The sequence below is a fragment of the Piliocolobus tephrosceles genome, chromosome 3 (assembly GCF_002776525.5).
Source record: "Piliocolobus tephrosceles isolate RC106 chromosome 3, ASM277652v3, whole genome shotgun sequence".
In the NCBI taxonomy this organism is placed as follows: domain Eukaryota; kingdom Metazoa; phylum Chordata; class Mammalia; order Primates; family Cercopithecidae; genus Piliocolobus; species Piliocolobus tephrosceles.
The window spans coordinates 144,234,449-144,256,325 of NC_045436.1; the positions used below are offsets into that span (position 1 = coordinate 144,234,449).

A 21,877-nucleotide genomic window follows, 5' to 3' on the forward strand; every position below is an offset into this window, starting at 1 on the left:
TTTTAGAAGAAAATATGTTCCTTTTGTGATACAAAACTTTTTTAAAAAAATACATTTTGTGCAGAGTTCTTAATTTCCATAACAGCCCACCTGATGTGTAAAATATAATGTTGGTGCACAGTAAAACTTCACCATGTGTTAATTTTTTCCTGTCCTTCTTTTTCCTGGTATAGTTGAGGTGTAACTTGACTTAGACACTACTATTTGTTATAAACCACCAGTACCCTTGATTTGCCAAATAAGTTTGAAGAACAAAGTGTATCATTCTGTGTTACCTTGTTTAACCCTCACATTGCTGTGTCACATAATAAAGCCTTAACAGACTTGGACTAAATAACTCTGCAGTTGTCTTGGTATTTATACCTACATATCATGATATACTTATCCTTTTGGAAAGTCTTTGAAACTTCCCCAAGTGCTAAAACTTAAGATAATGTCAGTTTTAGAGTTCCTCAGGGGAATTTCCTTTGACCCTAAATCCCATCCTTACCAAGAGACTTTGCTTTTATGCTCCATTTGAGACACATTCAGCGTTGCCTATACAAAACAGGTAAGATTCTAGTATCATAGGGCTTATTTTCTATTGGGAGAGGCAGCAAATTTATAAATGAACATATTGATAATTTAAAACAGTAATAGCAACGGTAGTAATATTAATCATTTACTAATTGCCAGGCCCTCTATGTACACTGTCTGATTCATAATACCTTAAATAAGTTATAGATAGATGGAGAAACCAAGGCACAAAGATCTTGCTCTTAAACACCACTTTTTCTAAGTCAGTGGGTACTTGCCTTTGGAAGAAAATGTGAGGTCTTCTCAAAAGACTCGAATGAAAATGTGCTGTTTCTATTTTTTTTTTTTTTTTTTTTTCTGGGATGTACGTTAAAAGAGAATTTCCCCAGATATTTTTTACATCATTTTATGTGATCAACGTGGTGTAAAATTGTCTGAGTTTCATGAGGATTCATGATATAAATAGATGCCTAAATATAGGGAACTTTATTAAGTCAGATTAGAAAGAGAAGTAGGAAAGGAGTGAAGTGTCATTTGATTATTACCATATACCATGATTCCTGCAAGGTTTTCCATTAACTCTGAAGAAGTTCCAGCGTCTTTCAGAAATTTGCTTGTGCAGTTGAGCTGACTACTATTCCTTGGTTTCATCCTGTCTATAGCTTTGGGAAAATAATTCTGATCTTGAGATAAACTTGGCTGGTTATCTGGAAAACTGACTTAGATAATCCATTACAAAATAAAGTAAGTGGCTGTATCATGAAGCTTACCAAGAACACAAGTTTAATTTTGAACACACACATATTTGTTGTCATCATGTTTTGGAGATTTTTTTCTTTGCCTCTAGGAGTGGGGAAGGAGGGAGCTTGCCCACCTGAACACTTCAATAAGAAAATGGCCCAGTCTGGCCAACATGGCAAAACTTTTTCTCTACTAAAAATACAAAAATCAACTGAGCGTAGTGGCACACACGGTAATCCCAGCTACTCAGGAGGCTGAGGCACAAGAATCACTTGAACCCAGCAAGCGGGGGTTGCAGTGAGCTGAGATTATACCACTGCACTCCAAGGTGGGCGACAAAGTGAGACTCTGTTTCGGGAAAAAAAAAAAAACAGAAAATAGCTTATAGCCAGGTGCTGGTGGCTCATGCCTGTAAATGCCAGCACTTTGGGAGGCTAAGGCAAGAGGCCAGAAGTTTAAGACCAGCCTAGGCAACACGATGAGATCCCATCTGTACCAAACAAAAAAACAAAACAAAACAAAACACAAAACAGAAGTGGCTTATACAGGGGTAAAAAGAATTATCTGCTCAAACCCTCTCTCTCCTATATAACAATGGTCAGAAGCAGTAAGGGTCTGCACAGACACATTTGGCCTGTAAACGCAAAAATGTAAAAGAAATGAAACATGCAGTTGATATGGTTTCTGACCAGGTTGCTAATCCTCATCTCCATTTTTCAGAGAGGTGAACACAGTTCACTTAGCAAGAATGTCATAGAAGATGGAATCAGACTCAGGTCCTCTAACTCCAAATCAATTTACATGGCTGAGTGAGCACTGTAGAGAAGGAAGGAGTGGCTTGTTCTTACAGGTGTTCCCTCTGACATTATCCTATGAAATTACTTGTGGGATTTTTTTTATCACAATTATCTTGTCAAACAGCCATTTAGTATTCCACTGCCATTAAACTTAGGTTCATTCTTTGCCACTTTCATCCAAGAAAAGGAGAATGATTTCTCCAATGATAACTGTATTCCTGGATCGTAGCTCTCATTCAACACTTCTTAGCTTCTCCAGTAAAAGCTCCTGCAATTTACCTGGTGTGGTGAAGAAGAAATTACATATACACACATGCACACACACCTTTTCCTCAGAGGGTAGTGAACAAGATTCAGATTACAGCTGGAATAATTGAGTTATTAAATACTCCTGGAAACAAGAGACTGTTTGGTAACCTTTATCCTTGAGAGGAATTAAGCTGAGACAGAGCATGGAGATGTAACACTTTTAGAGAGGGTAACATTTGTGAAGAGTCAATTCCTTCCCCAAAGCCACAGGTGGAGGCAGCAAGAGAAAGTCTTACTAGGTTTTTTAAAATTTAACTTTTTATTGAAGTATAATACACAGAAGAAAACACATAAAGGCACAGCTGTAAGAATTATCACTAGTGAACAAAAACTGTGTAGCCACTACCCCACTATACAGCAGATGCACCTGACAGCAGTAACAACCATACTCTGAGAATGACCCTGTGATCTAAAATGAGTGTGTGCTCAGAATCACAAATTAACAAATCAGGAGTGACTAACCCTGAGTTTCACTCCTTATCTATGCAGGACATCTGAACCCCCAGCGCATCCCTTACAACACAGGCAATACAGGGGATCAAGGTCCTTTGCTTTGGGTTAAATGGAGGTTGCTAGGTGGAGTGTGCTAAACGAAAATGCTATATAAACTGCATGCTTTTTACAAACAGTAGTGGTTCTTCCGTTCAGCCTACTACCACTGGACCATCCCTATATATAAGTTCCCCCAATAAACCCAAGTCTTGTTCGCTGTCTACACATCTTCTTTGGCCTCTCGGACACAGTGCCATTCCTACTGGAGTCACCAGGGGTCTGGCATGACACCAGCATTGCTAGCTTCCTAGAATCCTCTTCTGGTCACTACTCTCCTACCCTGCAAGTATACCATTAATCCTGCTTCTAAGAACATAGATTAATTTTGTCTGTTTAGGGACTTTATGTGCATTAATTGTACAATATGTGCTCTTTTGTGTTTGGCATCTTTATTTCAACATTATGTTTGTGGGATTTGTCCATACTGCTATGTTCATTCTTACTGCAAAAAGGATTCCATTGTGTTAATATCCCACGATTTATCCATTCTACTATTAATGAACATTTGGGTAGTTTCCAGTTGGGGCTATTAACAAATTATGGTGGACACAGGTATGCATTTCTGATGAATATATTCCTAGGACTGAAATTACTGGGTCATAGAGTATGCAAACTCCTAGCTTTAGCAATTACTAACTTTTCCAAGTGCTTGTACCAGTATACACTCTCAATAGTATATGAAAGTTCTATTTGCTCACAACTGCACCAACATTTGCTTCTCTTTAACTCCCAATGTCACTCCACCTGATCTATTTTATTTTAACCATTATAGTGAAAGTGGTGTGGCACTATTATTTTAATTTGCATTTCCTTGACAATAAATGAAGTTGGATGCCTTTTCAAATGTATATTAGCCATTTGGATCTCCTCTTTTTCTCCTATTCAAGACTATTGCCTACCTTTCTTTTAGGTATCTGTGCTTTTTGTACTGATTTCTTTATTTTTCTGCATTTGTTTTCTTTGCAAATGAGGATAAACAGTTTATCAAGTTATGTAGTCATTTTTTGTCAATTGCCAAAGAAATGACATATCACTATCAGACATATGTATGTGTGTGTATATATATATACCTGCAGCTAGTTCTTACTGAATAATTACAATGTCTTTGTTTCACTAATTTTTTTGTTTTATTTTGAATGCTTACAATGTAAAAGGGACAACGTATATATACTTTAACCCTGTATCTACTTTATCATTTAGTTTTATTGTCTAAGACATTTTACACTGAAGAAACAACAAGAAGTAAAGCTTACACAATTTCTCGTGTCACATATCAAGTTAGTACCAAAAACTGACTGAAAGGATTCCAAAAATCTGTGCCTAACCATACTCTCCATATCTTCTGTATTGATCTACTCATCTTCTATCAATATGTAATTACATTATTAACCTCATCTAGGTCATATAAACCACATCTATCCCATCTACTTTAATTCTATGTATTGAAGTCACCAAATTTGTAATACCAGCCGTGACATGACCACAGATCTACAGAATACTTTGTATCTCCAATTGGAGGTTTAGTAGATGTCTAAAACTCAGCATCATTCCCTTCACCTAAAGTTTTTTTCTCCTCATCCTCCCTAGGTTAGTAAACAACACCATCATCTACCAGTTCTAAAGTTAACAAAAAAACCTGCCATCCTCAGAGCTTGCAGTGAGCCGAAATCGCACCACTGCACTCCAGCCTGGGCGACAGAACGAGACTCCGTCTCCAAAAAAAACAAAAACAAAAAAAATTGCTGCCATACTTTATTCTTTCACTTTCTAGTTTACTCTCATCAGCAAGTCTTACCAATAATACTACCTTCCAATGCAATCATTTCTGATCATTTCTACTTCTCACATGCAGGTCCAAGGCATCACTGTCCCTTGCCTGACTAACTACAATAGTGTCCTAATTGCTTTCTTATTTTTATTTTTTTGAAGAATAACATATATACAGTAAACTATAAAAATGTGAAGCATATAGCTATATGAATTACGTATTTATCAAGTGTCAAGATAAAGAAAACTCAGCATTCCTAAAGCTTCCCCATGTCACTCTCAAGCATCCTAAAAAGAAAAAAAAAAAAAAATCCTTTCTTTCTACAGAGGTACCTACTATTCTACCGTTAATCACCATAGACAAGTTTTTACTGCTTTTGAACTTTAGAATTGAACCATACAGTTTGTACTCATTTCTACCTAATTTCAATCACCATGTTAATCACCATGTTGAGATTGGTCCATACTGTTTCACATAGCAAGTGTGCCTTATTTTCTATTATTATGCAGTATCCAATTGTATGATTATAGCACGAATTTTAGCATTTTGGAAATTCAGATCATTTCCAGGCTTTGGCTATTAAGAAGTAGCAACTAACATTATTACATGTTTTTTTCTTCCTTCCTTGGTAGAAAAACAGGCTCTTTAACATTTTAAATAAACCTCTCACAAACTGCTGCTCCTAGATTACAAAAAGTCAAAGCCAATTCCTTGAATCTGAACTTCAAGTCACCATAATAGAAACCGGAGCTGCTGCACCTTACATTCTGAAAGGTACCTCAACAAAAGCACAGTAAGGACTGTTTAAAACTTCTCGTATTTAAGAAGATCCCTCTTTCCTTCCAATGCCTATGGATAATAATAAAAGGAGAATCTTAAGGGATCTGCTATTGAGTTTGAGAAATTTAATGATTCCAAACTGCAGCCTTAAATATTTCTGTAGAGACTCCAAGAAATTACCTCTCCCTTGTCTCCACTCCCACTGGCTTCCTCAAGCACAGATGCATGGGACCCTGTATGACTAGCCAGTCTTACCAGTACCATCATTATGCTTCTCTAAAGGGTTACTAGTGAAAGAAGCTGCTTTAATTTATTTTAGTTTTTGCCAATCTTCAGTCCTTAGAAAAGTCTGATTAAAAAAAAAAGGGTGGGGGAGGTGGTTAACTGTTCTAAGGCATTCAACAAGAAGAAATAGGTATCTTTTATGAAAAGGACTTTCAAGTTAAGTCCACAGTTTAACTGAAATAACTTTACGGAAAAGTCTCCACATAAAACTCTTAACACCTTACCCCTGGCAGCCGGATGGATGGGATCTATATATATCACGTCTCTTAAAATGCTCTCACAGAAACGGTAATAACATACTCTTAACTTCCTTAAGTCAAATCCACATTCGGCCGCGCTGCAACCTGCAGATTTAGCTGAAGGGGAAACAATAAAGGTCCTGCCGGACAGCCATGAGCAGCCCTGGTGCTGCTCCCCGGTTGCCCCCAAGCCGAGAAGCGAAGGCCACGCTGGGAATGTCGTCCTCGGAGGCAGAGTACGGGGAAGGGATGGTTCTGAGCAGGTGGGCATCATGGAGGCTCCAGATTCTCGTGTAGCAGTCCTGGCCCACTGCCACCACGATTCCCTCTTCCTCGTGCACATGCAGGGGCAGATAGGCGGACTCATTCACGTGACCTTCGTACTGCCTTATACATTTAGTGGCCCTCAGATCCCACAGCTTGATCTTTCCGGTCATGTCTGACGCCATCAGGCATTGCTCTTCTTGGAGGATTTGCACAGAGGTCACTGCAGAGTCATGGAACAGGCGAGTGGCCCTGCACCCCTTGCCTCGATTTCTACAACGCAGATCAATGGCAAAGATCTCCCCGGAGCGGCAGCCATTAAACAGCAAAGGAGCCGTACTAGCAAACTGCTGGGCCAAGACATCACTGCTGGCACCAAATGACTGCTGGTGTCCCGTCGTCACGTTGGTCAACAGGACCTGCTGAGACAAGCCTGCACTAAAGCAGTGATATGCCCGGGTGTTGAGGGACCAGGCACAGGACCAGGCCTCAGGGATCTGGAAACTGCAGAGCACGCCAGGCTGGTTTACTCTTGTGTGAACACTTAAGAATCGCGACGCTGGAAGCAGCACCGCACAGCTTGGAGCATCTGTAATTCCCTCGAAGCACAGCAGAATGTGAGAGTCCAACTGGTTCAGCGAGGCCCAGCACAGGGACTTCACCTTCCGGTTGGGGACGTAGAGGTTTCTGAGCACGTACACGTGGAATGAAGGGATCTTCAGAGTTCGCAGGCTGATAATGCCGTACTTGGAGCCTTCGACTTCAACCTGGTTCACTACGAAGAGCTGGTCGCTGTTGGTACTCGCCAGAATAAAGTTAAATCGGTCGGTCGCCAAAGAGGAGGGATCCAAGCTCCGAATCTGGATCTTTTTCCTCTCCATGCAGCTCACACGCAGCTCGTTGGCTAAACGCGAGTAACTGGTGACGTTGAGGAAACCTAGCTGGCTTTTTCGGAGCATGGAAGATGCATTAAATCCCATTCTGGCTACCTTTTTCTGCTTGGCCTCTTCCTCGAGGAGTCGCAGCCTTTCAGCCTCCATTTCTTCCTGCGGGCTGTTGCTCGTGACAGGAAATTCTGCAGGATGTTCGTCGCCGTGACAGGAAGTTCCGTCCAGGCGCGAACGGAAGTGTTGCTAATTTTTATCCTCCGTATTCTGCGAGCAAGTCCTTTATTGCAGATGTGTATTTCAAATCTCTTTTCCTACTCTGTGGGTTATCGTATTCTCTCGGTGGCGTCTTGATGAAAGTTCTTGATGTTAAATTTTTTCCTTTCTCTTTTTGAGACAGGGTCTTGCTCTTTCATCCAGGCTGGAGTCCAGTGGCCCCACCACGACTCACTGCAGCCTGGAACTCCTGGGCTCAAGTGATTCTCCTCCTTCTGCCCTACGTAGCTGGGACTATGGGCTCAAGACACCATGCCTGGCTAATTTTTTTGTAAAGATGGGGTCTCCCTGTGTTACCGATGCTGGTCTGGAACTCGAGCTCGAGCAGCCTGTCTGCCTCAGCCTCCCAAAGTGCTGGGATTACAAGCATGAGCCCACCGCGCCCTGCCTGTATTTCTTAATTTTTTATTTTTTATTTTAAGATGGAGTCTCGCTGTGTCACCCAGGCTGGAGTACAGTGGCGCGATCTCGGCTCACTGCAAGTTCCGCCTCCCGCATTCACGCCATTCTCCTGCCTCAGCCTCCCGAGTGGCTGGGACTACAGGTGCCCGCCACCATGCCTGGTTAATGTGTTTGTATTTTTAGTAGAGACGGGGTTTCACCATATTAGGTAGGATGGTCTTAATCTCCTGACCTCGTGATCCGCTCGCCTCAGCCTCCTAAAGTGCTGGGATTACAGGCTGAGCCACCGCGCCCGGCCGCCTGTATTTTTAAAATACAGTTAGAGACCAGACTGGGCAGCATGGTGAAACTTTGTCTCTGAAAAAGTACAAAAATTAGGACGGGCGCAGTGGCTCACGCCTGTAATCCCAGCACTTTGGGAGGCCGAGGCAGGTGGATCAGGAGGTCAGGAGACCAAGACCATCCTGGCTAACACGGTGAAACCCGTCTCCACTAAAAATACAAAAAATTAGGGGGGACTGGTGGCGGGCGTCTGTAGTCCCAACTACTCGGGAGGCTGAGGCAGGAGAATGGCGTGAACCCAGGAGGCGGAGCTTGCAGTGAGCCGAGATTGCGCCACTGCATTCCAGCCTGGGCAACAGAGCGAGACTCTGTCTCAATAAATAAATAAATATACAAAAATTAGCAGGGCATGGTGCACACCTGTAGACCCAGCTATTCAGGAGATGGGAAGGAAAATCACTTGAGCCTAGGAGGCTGGGAGGGAAAATCACCTGAGCCCAGAAGGTTGAGGCTGCAGTGATCACCCCACTGCACTCCAGCGAAGCCAGGAGACAGAATAAGACCCTGTCTCAAAAAGAAAGAAAAATAAGTAAATAAATTATGAATTTGTCCAAACTGTCAATTTGTTTCATTAATGGTATCTTTCGTGTTCTGTTCAGGACATTTGTACCTATTACATGATACTAGTAAAGTTTTGGGGTGTCTTCCAAGAGGAGACTGATGGCTCCAGTCCCCATCTGGATGTTTCCTCTGCCACAAAGCTTGCTGACTGCCCCTACGCTATGAATTTCCAGGAATTTTGGAGGATTGGGGAGAGTTGGTAGGAACTACAGAGAAATCCGGTGATATCTGGACTATGGATCCTGTCGGAATCTACAGGCCCCAGAGCTGGGATCTCAGAGAGCACATGAGATTGAGGCCAACACACTTGCCATGGAATAACATGGGACAAGGGATTTCTATGTATCAGAAGAATGTGTTTCACCACTGCCAAATGGGAATCAGCTGACAGATGCCGGAAGTCTTGCAAAGGGCTATCAAAGCATAGAGGACTGCTTGATACTGAGTTATCAGTGGGGCTGTTAGGAACCCCATGCATTCTCACTAACAATGACCTATAGAAAGCACATAGCAACATGGCGGCAGTCAGACATTTAAGGCATTGCCTGTTTTCTTTCTTAAGCCTCCTGATCCCACCATTGGAAGAGCAGACACATGGAAAAGAGGGTTGCATGTAAAGAGAATTGGAACTACAGGTCTAGTCTGCTCTGGAAGGCACGGAAGAAGTTTTTGAAATAAATATGAGACTAATATTTTAAATGAATAGGACCTAATCTCAATACCTAGAATGAAAGTTTTAATAACTAAGGAGGCTGATACTTAGAAGCAATGAAATCTGACAAAATACCAAGTGTAGAAATGATGAGACTTTCATGCTTATGCCTCTTGAGGTGAGATTCTCAATCATACTGATTACATGTCTTTGTCTATGCTAGTATACTATGGACATTTTTAGACAAGGATTGTTTCTTATCCATCTTTCTATCCTTACTGTCTAGTGTATAATATAGTACGTGGGACTTAGGATATAGGTAAGTGAATGAAGGAATGAAAATTATAAGAACTACATAATGTTTAATTCTCCTTTATTTCATAGGCCTCTTCACTGAGAGGAATAAGGAGTTAAGGTTATTTCTGCAAAATCTATCCAACTTCTGCTCTACAAAGAGAGCTTTCAATCTATTTCCACTTCTTTTTTTCAATTTTTAATCTATGTGGATACATAGTAGGAGTATATATTTATGGGGTACATGAGATGTTTTGATACAGGCATGTAATGTGAAATAAGCACAACAGGGTAAATGGGGTATCCATCCCCTTAACCATTTATCCTTTGAGTTACAAATAATCCAATTGCACTCTTTAAGTTATTTAAAAATATACAATTAAGTTACTATTGACCATAATCACCCTGTTGTGCTATCAAATAGTAGGTCCTATTCGTCTTTTTTGTTTTGTTTTGTTTGAGTCTTGCTCTGTTGCTCAGGCTGGAGTGCAGTGGCGTGATCTTGGCTCACTGCAACCTCTGCTTCCTGGGTTCAAGCAATTCTCCTGCCTCAGCCTCCGGAATAGCTGGGACTACAGGCTCCCACTACCACGCCCGGCTAATTTTTGTATTTTTAATAGACACAGGGTTTCACCATATTGGCCAAACTGGTCTCAAACTTCTGACCTTGTGATCCGCCTGCCTCGGTCTCCCAAAGTGCTGGGATTACAGGGGTAAGCCACTGTGCCTGGCCAGTCCTACTCATTATTTAACTATATATATATATATTTTTTACTCATTTACATCCCCACCTTCCCCTTCTTTTTCTGATCAACTAACTTTCCTTCCCTCTCAATAAACATATAAATCAACCTTCTAGAAAAAATAAGTCTTTCTCCTTAAATGTTACATGACTTTTTATCTACCGTCTTAAAAAATTATTTCAGCCTTTAGGATTCTTTCCTTCTCTTTAAGGAATTTACATACTCCATTCCCACTATGCCACTCCATTTCCTTCATCCACCATTTCTTCCCATTTCTCCATAGGAGAAATTGGAAACGTTCCCCACAACTCTCACAACTCTGCCCCCCAGGTCCCATACTCATCCTGCCCAACCACATCATGTGACCTTTGCAGCAGTGGTTCTCATTCCTGGGACAACTGCTGGCAATATCTGGAGACATTTTTAGCTGTGACAACTGGATACTACTGGCATCGAGTGGGTTGAGGCTGGAGATGCTGCTAAACAACCTACAACACACAGGGCGGCCTCTCACGACAAAGAATTATACCCCAAAAAACATCAATAGTACCACTACTGAGAAACCTTGCTTCTCTCAGAGTTAAAATTCAGAACTGTATATAAAAGGCAAGCTTACCAGCTTCCACCATGTGTGTGTGTACGTTTTAATTTCCTAATCTTCACGCATGCCACATGCCTCTTAATACTGATCATTTTTCCCATCCCCCACCTCTGTTCATGTCTGAAGCCACTTCCTCACTTTAGCATCACTGTTGTGAGTCACAGAGAGAAGAACAAGGGGCAACATTCCTCATCTTTTCACTCCAGTATCTATACAAGAGGGATAGGGAGGTAAAAAGATAAACAGAGATAGATTCTTACTCTATTCTATTCTGAGCCTCTTGCAAAGTCTTCTTCCAAATGCTTCAGATAGGCTTCACTGCAGCTTATTTGTTCTTACCAATTTCACTATAATTTTTCCCAATATCTCCAACATTCCTTTTCTTATCTTTGAGAAGCTTGCTGGAAATAACTTTTGCCTGACATTAATCTAAACGTATTATATTTCTGTAACATTTTACACTAATTATTGCTCTTTCTAAAAATACCCAGGCCTTTACTTTTTAGCCAATTTTTTGTTTGTTTGTTTCCAAAACAGAAGGTGAACTGGGTCAATTCAGGTATTAATTTTAGCTATGCCATATCAACTTCTGGACACAAGCAGCTAAAGGAAAACTGGAACGGGAAGAAAATTCCATTCCTGCCCTGTTTCCTGGTTAGGAAGGAGCAGACTTTAGAGAAAGAAGACCAAGCATGGTTTGTAACAGGCTGAAAACATGCCCTTGAAAGCTGAGGCCTCAAGTGTGCCTGTGAAATAGTAAACAAACCTGGTAATGGTAAACAAGCCATGGCTTTGGCTTATTTGCAATAAGGAACAAATCAATTGAAGTATTTCATATCCCTCTTCAGAAGCGAACCATAAAGAGCCATGAGACTTCCCAAACAATTGGGATAAATGGGAGAATTTAATAAATAGAACGAAACAAACAGAAGGAAATAAAAAATAAGGAGCAAAATGCTTTTTAAAAAGCTAAAAACATTTTACAAAGTGTGAAAATAATTACTAAACCCACATGTCTGTAACAAATGAATTGCAATGAAAGGCCAGAGTACAAATAAGAATTATTCATTAACTTGCACTATAGCATCTGCTACTTGTTATTTCAGCAAATGAATTGTGCAGTAATGACAGTGAATTCTAAACTTGAATATCTAATAATCGAATGGTCATTCCTGCTTTCTACTTGCAAGAAAAGAAAATGGAACTAAGAGAAAGGAAGAAAAAATAAAAGTTATTTAAAAAAATGGTAAACTGATGCCAAGACTGGTCATATAATTCAATATACCATTCGAACTAGGCAGCAGGCTTCCCACTGACCCAGCTGCTGAGTACAGAGATTTTTATGGTAACAGGTGAGCTCTAACATGGCAGCCCAATATTTTACGCCCTTGCTGCGTTTTCTGATAATGGATTCATACTCTTATTCCTTTTCCATAAATAAAGCATTCTGTTGTCTGTTCATCCCACTCTCCAGCCAAGGAGTACCACTTCATAATGGAAACCATTCTCCAGGCAGTGGGTTTCAGCTATTAATTACTGGAATGTCAAATGAGAAAATATGTGATTGGTTAAGCTTAGAAACAAGGTCAGGAATGAAGAATAATAAATTTGAAAGCAGACATATTTAACAATTGCTATGGGAAACGGATTCCAGATTACACATAAAGTTTTAAAATAACTTCAGGTCTCCTGAGCTAGATTTTTTTTTTTCTTTAATTATAGCACTCAGTGCCAGTGAAGAACATTTATATTTTGTGACTGCACAGCATATTTTGAACATAATTCCAACATCTGGGGAATGTCCTACCTTGTGAGCCTACCTCCCCAAAGTAGAAGGCTTGCTCTCCTGGGCTCCTTTGGACCAAGGGCCCACACATGTGACAAACCACCAACCAACCATCAGAACAAGAAACATACGTAGAAAGTATTTTATAACTAAGAAAGTGAAACTTAGGTGATGGTGGAATCCTACTTCAGAGTATAGTTGTGATGTAGCACTTTGTGAGTTACAGAATCTGGCTGTGTTCAAGGACGGATGTTGAAGTGCTTTGTAAACTCTAGTGCTATTTAAAATGATTGGTGATATTACTAGATTACTATGTCTTGCACATAGTGCTGAAAATAAATACTTTAAAAAATGAGTTTGGCATGGTAATGATGATATATTTTATTACATGCATCAGATAGTGTTGACTCTAAAGCTCTATATCAATATATCAATGTTGGGGGTTTATAGAACCACTAATAATGTTTTAGTACATATTTCTGGCTTTTGATTCTTAGAAACCACTTTAAATCATATATGCTAATTCTAGTTGTCAGGTGCATTAGGTCATTAGAATGTCCCCCAAACAATCCATGAACAAATTGTGTCAGTTATACCTTCAAAATATATTCAGAAATACCCAGGCACAGTGGTGCACACATGTAATCCCAGTTACTTAGGAGGCTAAGGAAAGAGGACAGCTTGAATTTCTCCTCAGAAAATGAGATTTTCTTTTCTATTGCATTGTCAGGCTGCAAATTTTCCAGTTTTATCCTCTGTTTTCCTTTTGAAACAGAATGCCTTTAACAGCACCCAACTCGCCTTTTGAATGCTTTGGTGCTTAGAAATTTCTTCCACAAGATACCCTAAATCATGTCTCTCAAGTTCAAAGTTCCACAAATCTCTAGGGCAGGGACAAAATGCTGCCAGTCTCTTTGCTAAAACATAACAAGAATCCCCTTTGCTCCAGTTCCCAACAAGCTCCTCATCTCCACCTGAGACTACCTCAGCCTGGATTTCACTGTCCATAGCATTAACAGCATTTTGGTCCAAGCCACTGAATTCCAAACTTTCCCACATTTTCCTGTCTTCTGAGCCCTCCAAACTGTTCCAACATCTGCCTGTTACCCAGTTCCAAAGTCTCTTCCACATTTTTGGGTATATTTTCAGCAACACCCCACTCTACTGGTACCAATTTACCGTATTAGTCTGTTTTCATGCAGCTAATAAAAACATACCTGAGAGTGGATAATTTATACAGGAAAGAGGGTTTAACAGACTTACAGTTACACATGGCTGGGGAGGCTTCACTCATGGCAAAAGGCGAGGAGGAGTAAGTCACACCTTACATGGATGGCAGCAGGCAAAGAGAGAGCTTGTACAGGGAAGCTCCCATTCTTTAAAACCGTCAGCTCTAGTGAGACTTATTCACTATCACAAGACCAGCACAGGAAAGAGCCGCCCCCATGATTCAAATATCTCCCACCAGGTTCCTCCCATAACACGTGGGAATTATGGGAGCTCAAGATGAGATTTGGGTGGGGATGCATACCCATATTAGGCACCCTAATCCAATAGGACTAGTGGCCTTTTAAGAGGAAGACAGAGAGATATCTATTTATCTCTGCATACACACGCACTGAGGAAAGGCCATGTGAGCACACGGTGAGATGGTAACTCCCAACAAATCAAGGGAAGAGGCCTCAGAATGAAACCCATCTTGCTGGCACCTTGAAGTTGGACTTCCTAGGTTCCAGAACTCTGGAAAAATACATTTCAGTTGTTAAACCATCCAGTCTGTGGCATTTTGTTATGGCAGCCCATGATGACTAATACACCACATTATAGAAGGAAAAGGTGGTCTTGATGTTGACCAATTACATATACACACAAAATTCCAAGAATGTTCATTCACAATTGCATCCTCAGGCCATATGATCAAAACCACGCAAGGTCCACAAACCACAAGCCAATGAGCCTAGAATCAGTTTTGATCTCTTCAACTTATCCCTAAGTTCCATTCACAGCCACACAGTGTTTGTCCTAGACTCTGTGGACAATGTGAAGTGACACTATGGTTACCAGAGAATCTCCAACAATCCCCTTCATACCCTCAATACTTATACTGTCCAGTATATTAGCCACTAGCCATATGTACCTATGGAATATGTACATAAATATTTGATATATAGCTAGTCTAATATGATATGCTATAAGAATACCATACCAGATTTCAAAGACTTAGTATGAAAAAATGTGAAATGTTAACTTTTATGTTAATTACTGTTGAAATAATATTTTTGATATACTGTTTAATAAAATATATTATAAAAATTAACTTCACCTTTTTACTGTTTTAATGTGGCTAACAGAAAATTTAAAATTACATATATGGCTCACATTAGTACCTTGCTTTATATTTCTATTGGACAGTGCTAATTCTCTCTCTCACACACACACACACACACACACACACACACACATACACACACACACACACACGCAGTCTCTTAATTCTTTTGATATACAGTACTCACTCCTTCGTTGAAGTTCCTGCTCCAGCTCTTCTTGAGTCTTGTCTCCAAAGGATGTTGTCAATATTTCTCTACTCAAACTGGTTCTGCTGTTCATAGCAGTCAGGTTTCAGAACATGACTGTGGATGAGGCAGAGGGGAAAAGTTCTCATGGGGGTCTGCCCCCGATGTAAATATCTGATGCAATTAGGTATTTTTCCTCATCACACTGATGCTTTTTCTGCTTTATTACCTTAGGCAATATTAAAAACCCATCCTTTATTTATTTATATTTTTAAATTGACACAGGGTCTCACTCTGCCACCCAAGCTGAGTGCAGTGGTGCAATCACAGCTCAGTGCAGCCTTGACCTCCCAGGCTCAAGCAATCTTCCCACTTCAGCCTCCCCCAGTAGCTGGGACTATAGGCACATGCCACCATGCCCAACTAATTATTTTATTTTTGTGGAGAACAGGGTCTTGCTATGTTGCTCAGGCAGGTCTCAAACTCCTGGACTCAAGCACTTCTCCCATCTCAGACTCCCAAAGTGCTGGGATTATAGTTGTGAGAGAGTGTTCCTGGCCAAAAACACACCCTTCTATTAAGATAGCCCTGAGAGATTCAACATTCTAGAAAATGGGAGTGGCAGGGGAGAGAACCTTCCACCACGCAAAAGTATTTTGATTCAATATTACTCTCCCAGTTTTACAAGAGGAAGCAGATGTTCAGAGTGGTTAAATTAGTTGCCCAAGGTCACAGAGCTGTATGTAATTAATACTGACGTCTGGTATCTGATCTTTATTCATTCCTGTTACAATTATATCACAATATCATGTATCTCCAAAATTTAAATTTTGACATTTCAAAATTTTAGACCATCTGGGAGGGAATAAGATGAGGGGTGGTCATCATTACAAATATCAATTATCAGAAAGTATCTGAAGAATAGTTATTTTCTAATCCTTTGGAATATAAATATGTGGGAAAGTATGTTAACTACTCAATTTATTCAATAAAGCAATTTACAGAATTATTCTAATTATAGATTCTATTAGTCCTTTCTCATGTTACTAATGAGGACATACCCAAGACTGGTAATTTATAAAGAAAAGAGGTTTAATTGACTCACAGTTCAGCATGGCTGCAGAGGTCTCAGGAAACTTACAATCATGTCAGAAGGGGAAGCAAATACACCCTTCTTCACATGGAGGCAGCAAGGAGAACTGCAGAGTGAAGGGGAGGAAAGCCCCTTATAAAACCATCAAATCTCGTGAGAACACAATGGAGGTCAATTACCTTCTACCAGATCCCTCCATGATACATGGGATTATGGGAGCTACAATTCAGGATGAGATTTGGGTGGGGAAACAGCCAAACCATATAATTCCAACTGTAGCCCCTCCCAAATTTCATGTCTTCACATTTCAAAACACAATCATGCCTTCCCAACAGTCCCCCAAAGTCTTAACTCATTCCAGCATTAATTCAAAAGACCAAGTCCTAAGTCTCATCTAAGACAAGACAAGTCCCTTCCACCTACGAGCCTCTAAAATCAAAAGCAAGTTAGTTACATCCTAGATACAATGGAGGTACAGGCACTGGGTAAATACACCCATTCCAAATGGGAGAAATTGGTTAAAACAAAGGGACTACAGGCCCCATGCAAGTCTGAAATCCAGTAGGGCAGTCATTAAACCTTAAAGTTCCAAAATGATCTCCTTTGACTTCATGCCTTACATTCGGGTCACGCTGATGCAAGAAGTGGGCTCCCACAGCCTTGGGCAGCTCTGCCCCTGTGGCTTTGCAGGGTACAGCCCCCTCCTGGCTGCTTTCATGAGCTGGTGTTGAGTGTCTGTGGCTTTTCCAGGAGCACAGTGCAAGCTGTTGATGGATCTACCACTCTGGGGTCTGGAGGACAGTGGCCTTCTTCTCAGAGCAACATGAGGCAGTGCCCCAGTGGGTACTCTATGTGGGGGCACCCACCACACATTTTCCTTCCACACTGCCCTTGCAGAGGTTGTGCATGAGGGTTCCACCCCTGCAGCAAACTTCTGCCTGGACATCCAGGCATTTCCATACATCCTCTGAAATCTAGGTGGAGGTTCCCAAATCTCAATTCTTCTGTGCACCCACAGACTCAACACCACATGGAAGCTGCCAAGACCTGCACACTCTGAAGCCATGGCCTGAGCTGTACCTAGGCGCTTTTTAGCCACAGCTGGGAGACAGAGCACCAAGTCCCAAGACTGCACAAAGCAGCAAGATCCTGGGCCCAGCGCACGAAACCATTTTTAACTCCTAGGCCTCTGGGCCTGTGATGGGAGGGACTGCCAGAAGACCTCTGACATGCCCTGGAGACATTTTCCCCATTGTTTTGGCAATTAACTTTTGGCTCCTCTTTACGCAAATTTCTGCAGCCAGCTTGAATTTCTCCTCAGAAAATGGGTTCTTTTCTATCACATCATCAGGCTGCAAATTTTCCAAACTTTTATGCTCTGCTTCTCTGCTTTTAAACTTAAGTTCCAATTTCAAACCATATCTTTGTGAATATATAAAACTCAATGTTTTTAACAGCACCCAAGTCACATCTTAAACACTTTGCTGCTTAATAATTTCTTCTGCTGGATACCCTAAATCATCTCTTTCAAGTTCAAAATTCCATAGATCTCTAGGGCAGGGGCAAAATGCCACCAATCTCTTTGCTAAAACATGCAAGAGTCACCTTTATTCCGGTTCCCAATAAGTTCCTCATCTCCATCTGAGACTACCTCAGCCTGGACTTCATTGTCTGTATTACTATTAGCATTTTGGTCAATGCCAAAATGCTCTAGGAAGTTCCAAACTTTCCAGCATCTTCCTGACTTCTGAGCTCTCCAAACTGTTTCAACCTCTACTTGTTACCCAGTCCCAAAGTTGCTTCCATATTTTTGGGTATCTTTACAGTACCCTAGTACTTGGTACTAATTTACTGTATTAATCTGTTCTCACACTGCTATAAAGAACTGCCCCAGACTGGGTAACTCACTCACTAACACAAGAACAGCAGAATGAGGGTAACTACCCTTATCAATTACCTCCCACCAGGTCACTTCCATGGCAAATGGGGATTATGGGAACTACAATTCAAGATGAGATTTGGGTGGGAACACAGCCAAACCATACCATTGATGATGACGATGACAGCCAAAAGTACTGAGCATTATGTGAAACACTATGCTAAACACTGTATATGTTTCAGCTCATTTTACCATTTCACAAAGTATGGGGTATCGGCATTCCCATTTTACAGAGGAAAAACAGGTCACATGGCTAAAAAGTAATGGCAACCAGGTCTGTCATACTTCAGAGCCCTAGAGACGTCTGGTCACGTTACATAGTCATGCATTGCTTAATGAAGGATTACATTCTGAGAAATACATCATTAGGTGATTTAGTCGTTGTGCAAACATCATAGTGTACTTACACAAACCTAGACAGTATAGACTACTACACAAATAGGCTAGAGCCTATTGTGTAGTCGATTACAAACCTGTACAACATGTGACTCTACTGAAGACGATAGGCAATTGAAACACAGTGGTTATTTGTGTATCTAAATACAGAAAAAGTACAGTAAAAAGAGAGTGTAAAATATTTTTTTTTTTTAAAAAAAGGGTAGACCTGTATAGGACACTTATCATGAATGGAGCTTGCAGGACTGAAGTTGCTCTGGGTGAGTGCGTAGTGAGTGAATGTGAAGGCCTAGGACATATCTGTATACTACTATAGGCTTTTAAATACTATACACTTAGACTACACTAAATTTATTTTTAAACTTTTCTTTCTTCAATAATAAACCTTAGCTTACTGTAACTTTTTTTACTTTAAAAACTTTTTGACTTTTCTTTTTCCCCCCTGAAGACAGTGTCTCTCTGTTGTCCAGGATAAAGTGCAGTGATGCTATCATGGCTCACAGCAACCGCCAATTCCTGGGCCCAAGCAATGCTCCCACTTCAGCCTTCTAGATAGCTGAAGCTACAGGTGTGCACCACAACACCTGGCTTATTTGTTTAATTTGTGTAGACACGAGGTTTCACTATGTTACCCAGGCTGGTTTCTAAATCCCGGGCTCAAGCAATCCCCGTGCCTTGGCCTCCCATAGTGATGGGATTACAGGTGGGAGCCATTGTACCTGGCCAACTTTTTAAACTCTTTTGTAATAACACTTAGCTTAAAAGACAAGCACATTGTACAAATGTGCAAAAATATTTTCTTTCCTTTTATCCTCATATTCTATAAGCTTTTTTCTATTTTAAATTATTTTAAACTTTTTAAACTTTTACAAACACACCCCATTAGCCTAGGCCTACACAGGGTTAGGATCATCAATATCACTGTCTTCCACCTCCATGTTCCACTGGAAGCTCTTCAGGGGCAGTAACGTGCATGGAGCTGTCATCTACGATAACACTGTCTTCCTCTGGATACCTCCTGAAAAAACTGCCTGAGGCTGTTTTACTGTTACCTTTTTTGTTGTTGTTAAGTATGTGTACACTCTAACAATAACCAATAACATTAACCAGTGACATAGTTGTTTATTGTCATTTTCAAGTATTACCTAACATACATAACTGTATCTGCTATACTTCCATACAACTGGTAGCACAGTAGACATGCTTACACTAACATCACCACAAACACAATACATTGTGCTGCCATATTACAAGAGCTAAGGCACCTCTAGGAGACATGAATTTTTCAGCTCCATTTTAATTTTCTGGGACCACCATCATATATACACCATTGTTGACTGAACATCATTCTTCAGCTGTGACTGTAGTGACTTCCAATGATAGTGGTTTTATCTCTGCTTCTTCCTAGGTGCCTCAGGATAAAAATCAAGTCTCTACCAAGTTCTGGCATAATCCCTAATGAAAACAGAATTGTAATTCTGGTCTGTATTTTCTAAACATTACAGATACATTTAGTTTGAGCATTTCATAGACTATGTTTGCATCCTTCTTATGTATTCATTTGGCAGGGTTTAGGAGGAGCATGGTTTTAAAGAGGACTTATAATCATTTCCTGATTTTGAAGATGTACTTCTGGAGAGTACTCTCACAGTTACAGAGGTGAATCTGATTTTGCTGAGTAATAGCACTTTTGCTTTCTGTCCCTTGCAAAAGCCCCGAAATCCCACAAATCACTAAAGAACTTACTCAAATAACCAAACACCACCTGTTCCCCAAAAACCTATGGAAATAAAAGAAAAAGAGAGAGAGTAAAATAATTCGACTGGTGACACAGATCCAAAGCGTTTTTTTCTCAGAAAGGTGATTTAAAATATGGTCACAAAAATTTTAGCCAATACCAACTCATCAAGTATGGTCTTGGGGGAGGTTTTTTTAAATTCCAAGAGTCCCAGAATCTTCAAAGGTAAAATGAGAAGCATAATATAATGTAAAATGTAGCTGTTTCATCATATAAACCTTTATAGTATACAAAATACTTTCACATACACTACCTCAAGTAATCCTTTCCTAGCCACTTTCTACAAATGAAAAAATCGAGGCCCAAAGAAACTAAGAGAATGTCCACAGATTGGAACCACTATTTGAGGACTTCCTGCCATCACTCCTGATGCTATTACTTATAACTCCTTGATAATGTTTTAACACTTGGGCTGCTAAATTGGATGTAGTGTGTGATTAGCACACATTTTTAAAGTTTGAATGCTTTTAGGCAAACCATGTACTTTCCAGCTCAGTTCAGTCTTCCCACTACTACCAACATTATCAATTCATGTGTGTGAGAAATCATTCTGTGTTTATTTTCCTTGGGTAATAGTAATCACCTACTTGAACACTTGGGGTCTTAGCCATTTGTTTTTTCTTAAGAGCCTCATCAATATTCAATAGCAACAATTTTTTAAAAAGTCCTCAAAAGAGGCCGGGCACGGTGGTTCACGCCTCTAATCCCGGGACTTTGGGAGGCTGAGGGGGGTGGATCACAAGGTCAGGAGAGGGAGACCATCCATGCTAACATGGTGATACCCTGTCTCTACTAAAAATACAAAAAAATTAGCTGGGCGTGGCCACTGCACTCCAGCCGGGTGACAGAGCAAGACTCTGTCTCAAGAGAAAAAAAAAAAAATTCCTTAAAAGAGTCTATGTGACTTTGTACTGTGATTTATAACCAGATTTACTAAGTGGTTAATTATGATAACCCAAACTTTCTTTTGCACTCTTCAAAAAGGCTTTTTGCATAGTCTATTTAATGGTGAAACTAAAAAGTGAAAATACAGATGGGCTAGACAATCTATAAATTAAAAATTATTAGTAATAAAATAATTAACCAGTGTTAAGTTCTACTGATACTGTAATAATGTATTGTTTCAAGGCAAAATAAATGGAATATTTGGTGTATGGATTACCCAATGCTTCTTTTCCCCTTGGCATAACACAGAAGATCCATTTATAAGAGACCCATTAACAGTCAAAAATGTTTATTTACAAGAGTAGAGTATGTCCTCTTATCCTTGCTCAAAACTCTAAAAGACATCTAAGATTATCTGAAACCACTCTTCTGAGATTGTACCAATAGCAAATGTA

The 21,877-nt window shown here is 40.3% G+C and overlaps 1 protein-coding gene across 1 annotated transcript; it reads right to left on the reverse strand.

Moving 5' to 3' along the window:
• Nucleotides 1-2,601: 2,601 nt before the first annotated feature.
• DCAF4L1 (DDB1 and CUL4 associated factor 4 like 1) lies at nt 2,602-7,618 on the reverse strand. The gene has a single exon (XM_023224684.1). The coding sequence runs from the start codon at nt 7,289-7,291 to the stop codon at nt 6,101-6,103; it is 1,191 nt and encodes a 396-aa protein (XP_023080452.1). The 5' UTR covers nt 7,292-7,618; the 3' UTR covers nt 2,602-6,100.
• Between the last annotated feature and the right edge of the window lie 14,259 nt (nt 7,619-21,877).

Coding starts and splice junctions, on each gene's coding strand:
- DCAF4L1 (XM_023224684.1), bottom strand. CDS start 7,291: ATGGAGGCTGAAAGGCTGCGACTCCTCGAGGAAGAGGCCAAGCAGAAA.